General features: G+C 42.9%; 1 protein-coding gene across 5 annotated transcripts in view; it reads left to right on the forward strand.

Annotated features, from left to right (window-relative positions):
* The window catches only part of LOC112962703 (uncharacterized protein C11orf24-like), a 32,913-nt gene extending 27,410 nt beyond the window's left edge, over nt 1-5,503 (forward strand). For 4 of the 5 annotated variants that reach the window (XM_026059112.1, XM_026059114.1, XM_026059115.1 and 1 more), the window contains 2 exons: nt 1,947-2,063; nt 3,213-5,081. In XM_026059112.1, coding sequence (XP_025914897.1) covers nt 1,947-2,063; nt 3,213-4,390 — 1,295 coding nt within the window. In that variant the 3' untranslated portion in view covers nt 4,391-5,081. Of the gene's footprint in view, nt 1-1,946; nt 2,064-3,212; nt 5,082-5,364 lie in introns of those variants that run through there. The other variant, XM_026059113.1, reaches the window with a different exon arrangement.
* The last annotated feature ends 497 nt before the right edge of the window (nt 5,504-6,000 follow it).

The raw sequence follows: 6,000 nt of genomic DNA on the forward strand, positions 1-6,000 counted from the left end.
GGGTAAGGAGGTGGCATTGGAAATCAGAGCACATCTGAACGTATTCATTTCTATATGAGAAGTGGATTTTAATTTGTTGAGGGCTGATGGTCTGTCTCCTKCTCTGTGCAACTGCTGAAGTTCTTCATTTTATTGCTTTTGACTTTTAAGTACCAATTCTTAAAGGGTTTGAATAGTTTCAGTCACTTGCTTAACCTTTTTCCAAGCCAGTAAAATTCCACTTTCCTGGTTTCTTTAGGGCTGTCAAAGCAGAATGCAGTTGGTGGTAGGGAGATCTCTCTAAGTTCATAAATTTTCCAGAAGCACTTTTAATAACTGTGGTAATGTAAATGTTTTATTATGAAAATTTCAAGCTCCCCATGGCTTTAATCCTCAGTGAGGTAATTGGCTTTGTAGATAAGAGCTTTAAATATAGCCAGATGTACCACATGTGCCTGTGCTCTGCCCTTTCTCACATTTCTAACAAAACACAAAAATGAATTTCTCCTACCATCATACACTCGAGTCCCCTGTAATCCACTGATGGGTGGCCACTTGGACACACATCTGCTTCATCCCAGACTGATCACTGTTATCTTCTCCTGTGTTTCCTTTTTACAGCACATGTTACTTCCTAGTACCAGAAATTAATTATATGCTGATAAGATACTGCATAGAATCACAGCATAATTTAGGCAGGAAGGGATGTTTTGAGGTCTCTGGTCCCTGCTCAAAGTAGAACCAACTTAGATCAGGCTGCTCAATGCCTGATGGAGAGTGTCCGGCCTCTCTGGGCCCCTGGTCCAGTGTTTGACCGCCCTAGTGGTGGAAACATTTTCTTCCTTATGTTTAGCTGGACTTTCCTGTGTTGCAACTTGTCTGTTGCCTCTCACGCTATCTCTTTGCACCACCAACAAAAACTGGGCTCCATCTTCTCTCTTGCCTTCCACTAGGTGGCTGGGGACAGCAATGGGATTTCCTCTTCGCCTTCTGTTCTTCAGGCTGAACTTCTCTCAGGCTCTTCTTGTTCATCGCATTCTCCAGCCCCCACAGCTGTCTAGGTTACCTGTGCTGGACTCACTCCAGTGTGTCAACAACTTCTTTTCTTTTCTTTTCTTTTCTTTTCTTTTCTTCCCCTCCCCGTTGTGCTGGGAAGCCCAAAACCAGGCACAGCGTTTGAGATACCATCTCAGCAGTGCTGATTAGAGGGGAATTATTCCTTCCCTCAAAGTTTGGTTGTGTGTGTGCAGACACATACTGAAACAAATTAACAGATTAGAAGGGATGCCAGGAAAGGGAATTCCTGCTGTGATGACTTACATGAGCTGATTTAGCTCATGTTGGGATCTGACATACTAAAAGACAATTTCTGTGATGGCATCCCTGGACAATGGTATCGATCAGCAGATGAGAAATGAATTTCTACCCAACTCCAGGCACTGAGGTAAGAGCCATCTCCCGTCAGAAGAGATGGGTGTCACCTAAGGTTCAGCTCACTTTCTTTTTTCTTCTCATTAAGACATTTCAGATAAATGCAAGCATTTAGATGGAGTCTATCCAAGCTGTAGTGCTCTGTCTCTTTGTCCCTATCTGTGTGAGCAAATTGCCCTCTTTAGGGGGCATTTCTCCCAAGGAGAAAAGTAGGGAGTTCTGTAGATGGACTTGAAGCTGCTGTTGATTTCTTTGCTTTTTCAATTATTTTCACCAAGCTTGAGTCAAGATCCTTTAAGGACAGCCTTCCAGCTGTCAGCTTTTTCATTCTTCAATTTTTCTTGGTGTCACAGCCATGAAGTAGAGCATACTTACTAAACTGTGTGTAGCAATCCATTTTCTTATTTTGTTTGAAAGAGTGTTCTTTGGTCAGGTATGGCTTTTAATAGCCMTACTAAGGTAAATTTTATTTTGGCATATGGGATTTTGGGGGTTCAGTTTTGCTTAGCTGCTTATTTGCCCTCTGCTGTTTTTAGGTAATCGCCACTGCAATTGGTCCGTGCCCTACCAGAATCACTGTATCCTCTTGCAGTGTCGCCATCTAAGTGCGTGTCAGGATGCTGGAGAACAGGACATCAAAGATCTGCTTGGAGGTAATGCCATACTGCAGGTTCCTGCAGAATCTAAGATCCGGTGCTTTTACCTTAAATGCCTACACTTAGACCCTGGCTAGCTTCCAGCTGAGGGTAGATGGGTCATGAAATGCCTGCAGGATGATCCTGTAGCTAGACTCGGACAATGGGAAGAATTGCTTTTCTAGCCTTGTTGTAACTCTGGCATTTACATGTGTATGGTGTGTCTTTGAGTCACCTTTATTGGCCTCTCCATGTTAAAGGCATCATTCGTTCATGCCATTTACGCCCTACACTCTGTCCTTTGGAAAATAAAGGCATAGCAGATGTATTTATATTTTTAAGAGAAAGGGAAATGGCTTGGTGTTGGTTTTCCTGAGACTTCCAGAGGCAGCAGACTGCTTGTATAATCAGAGCGGGGTTAGTAGCAATTGTTCATTGTGACTTTCCATACCAGAGTCTTCGATTTTAATTAAAAGTGACACAGTAGCAAAATGGAACTTGTTGGTAATTGGGGAATCCATCTTCTGAAGTATGTTTCAAGAGTTTGCTGTACACAAGCTTTAAAACCAAAAAGCGAACGAGAAAAAGGACAGAGCTTGTTCAGGGTTCTTTTGGGTTGGCAGAGGTTTCTCTGGGACTTTGCAACTAGTTCTGTGATAAGTAGATGAGATTGTTACTAGAAATCCAGATCACTAGTTCTGAAGGAAATTCTCCTGAAGCGTACAGGTGTAAGTGGAAATTTCCAGTTAATTTTGAGGTGAAAAGTATGAATCGAAGGCTGTGTTGGTGCTATGTAACCATACGAGAGCTTGAGGAATCATCTCAGGAGCTTTCACAGGTCAAACTGGCGTTTGCAATGCTGCTTCTGTTGAGAAAATGCTTCTGCGTTCTAGCTCTGTAGCTCATCACACCCCTTTTGGGAATTAATTCCCTAGTTGGGAAAATGCCAAAGGTCTGTGGTGTAAAGGGTAACCCCAGAATTATGCGCAATAAAGGCAGGGGTCTGCGTTTTCATGTTCTTGCTGACTTCAGGACTGATTTATTCCAGTCGTGCTGCATCTTCTTCAGAATGTCTGTTCTGGTTTGCGTGTGGGCATGAGATCAGATTTGGACTTGAGAGCTTTATTAATTCTTCTTTTGAAACTCTTTGGTTTTGTCTTTTTAAAGAAATTGCCTTTAGGAAAAGGAAAACAGACCTGTTTCATCACCAAAGGTATCCAGAGCAGACAGAGGAGATGGTGAATGCAATGGTTGACCAGCACAATGTAGAAAACCTGCTTTCCTCAACCGGTTGGACTCGCAAGATTCACTCAAGGCGGTTGCTTAGGGTTGTAAGAGATGCTAGAACAACAAACCCAGGGAAAACAACTGCAACTAATGCTGCCACCACCACAGTGACTACCAGCACTGCTGCAGCCACAATTGGTACAAATACAACTGTCTTCACTACAGCTCCTGGAACAAGTGTCAAGGCTACAAATGCCACTGAAGGTTCTGGTGGCGCCCTTACTAAAGCCATGCCTTTCACTGCCTCTTCTCCCACTTATGATAGTGTCGCTGCTTCCATATCCAACAACATTACCAAGCCTGTGACCACCACGGAAAAATCAGGAAATAGTTCAATATCAGAATCCCCTTCTCCCCTTGCTGTTGCTTCTGAAGCAGGTACTCAAATGCCTCCAACGGAGCAGTTCAAGCCAGCTACCACCACAGCCAGCACTACCCCCTCTGGTAGTGTCACCACTGTTGGAGTTGGCCCAAAGGTACAGAGCACAAAGACAGCAGCAACCACCCTCGTCCCTCAGGATGCCCAAACATCGTCGTCTGCTGCTGCTGCTCGTACTGCTGCGCTCACTACTTCAGCGAGTTCACGGTCCAGTAATCCAGTACCTGACATCACGTCACTAAATCCAGAGCCAGAAGAAAGTACAGCCACAACATCCTTGAATAAATYGACTACTTTTCTGGGCTCTACGACAAGTGCAATGGTTTTAACAACTGCACCTACGATAGAAGCTACAATTGGACATGAGATCAAGTCAATGTCTCACGTTCCCTCGACGAAGCGTATGACCACAGCTCCAGCGAGCGCACCTGTAACAACAGCTTCAGGCCTTGCAGGAACTCGGGATGCAGACAATGAGTATCTTCTYATTGCTGCTGAGCCTCTGACTCAGTACTTGGTAGACAAAAGTTCGCTTCTTGCAGTGCTTTTATTTGGTACGTTGTTTTTCATAACTGTTATAGTTCTCTTCCTTATGCAGGCCTATGAGAGCTACAAAAAGAAGGATTACACGCAAGTGGATTACTTGATTAATGGAATGTATGTGGACTCGGAGATGTGAAAGGGTGGGGATAAAACACGGGACAGAGATGGAAAGGAGATTGAAAGCCTGTCTGACTTGTTTTTCTTTCCCATTTGCCTATAAGACAAACTGAAAGTGCTTCCAAATTTACTTCTGGTGCAATTTAGGAGAAATGCCATGTACTGTATTAAGAACAAAAAGTATATATATATATATATATTTTTTATTCAACTGTGCAACAGGTTGCGGTAGAAGAGTAGTCATTTATAAAACTTTTCCATAATGCAAAATAGCTTTGGCCATTATTTTTCACTGCAAAACAACCCTAACAAGAGGTGAGCTGTCATCCTCTGAGAATGATGTGGCTCTTTTTCAACTCTTTACACTGTAAGTTCCCTGTGTTTTGTTGGTATCAYGTGTGCTCCCCTCTGTAAAATGGAACAGAGGGAGTTCTCACCTTTTGTGAAGTGTTTTGAACTTGCCGGATAAGATGTGTGAAGTATTGCTGCGACAGGGAACTTTTAATCCAGTGTGCACCATGTTTCAATATGCTTCCTGCTTGTAAAGAGATCTGTTTACAAGGTGCTGTAAACACTCTGTTTACTGCTAACCCAAGGTGGCTTTTCACCGTGGAGCGGATTATTGTGCCTCTGCACTCACATGATTATTTTTGTATTCACTCAATAAATGGGGCCCTGGAAGGGCATGTCTTGTTGCAATTCTGTTTTCATTGCTGTCCCTGCCAGTTTAGAAGCAAGAAAGAGGGATTTTAGGCTTGTGCAAATTAGCTCTACTTTACTGTAGACAGAGGCATTGAAGACAGCACTGGAAGTGCAGGCATGTCACAGAAGATGCTGATCTTCTTTCAGGGTTGGGCTTCTGTTCCTTGAGACCATAATGCTGCAAAGTCTCCCAGGTACACGGATCCATTCACCTTAGCATAGCTTATTAATTTTCATGCATAGACAGTCAGGCTTTCTTTTCTTTCTTTTTTTCCTTTTTTTTCTTTTCAGTACTGGCTCACAGTTGCTAGTAGCTGGGAATCCCTATTACACACACGTTCCAGCTGACCTCCTACTAGGATCTGCAGTTGAGAGAGAACAGAAAACACTCGATTCTTGGCAAGTATTCTGCAGTGATTACTACATCTTATTTGAGTGAAATATAAATAGCAAAAGGCTGGATCAAGGTGCGGTGTGTGTGTGTGTGTGTATATATATATGTATATTTTTAAATAGATTTGATAGCCTTTGTCCTCTCTGAATGAGTTGCTTTTTCTACTTTATCAGCCTCAAAATTACATGGGAGCATGATGATAATAGGCAACCTGAAGACATGGAATCATTGGGTTTTGATTCAGTTATTTATCCCAAATCCCTTGGTTGTTTAGAATTTGGATGGAGTTTTACCCAGTGGAAGCTACCTTGTAGACTTCTAGTTCATCTTCAGGCTGAAAGTGCTATAAAGACTGCTGCAAATAGCAGAAGCAGTAGCAGAGGCAAGGGATAGTTCAAAAGAAATGGATGGGAGGTCGTTTCCTGAATCTCTTCCAATTTAAAAGGTGGTTTTGGGGACAATGTTTCAGGAAACGGAGTAGGGGGTATGTAGCTCGAAGGTGCTGAGGAAAGGGAAGAGATTGCTTTAAAAGT

This window comes from Apteryx rowi, unplaced genomic scaffold (assembly GCF_003343035.1).
Source record: "Apteryx rowi isolate R43461 unplaced genomic scaffold, aptRow1 scaffold_152, whole genome shotgun sequence".
Classification (NCBI taxonomy): Eukaryota; Metazoa; Chordata; class Aves; order Apterygiformes; family Apterygidae; genus Apteryx; species Apteryx rowi.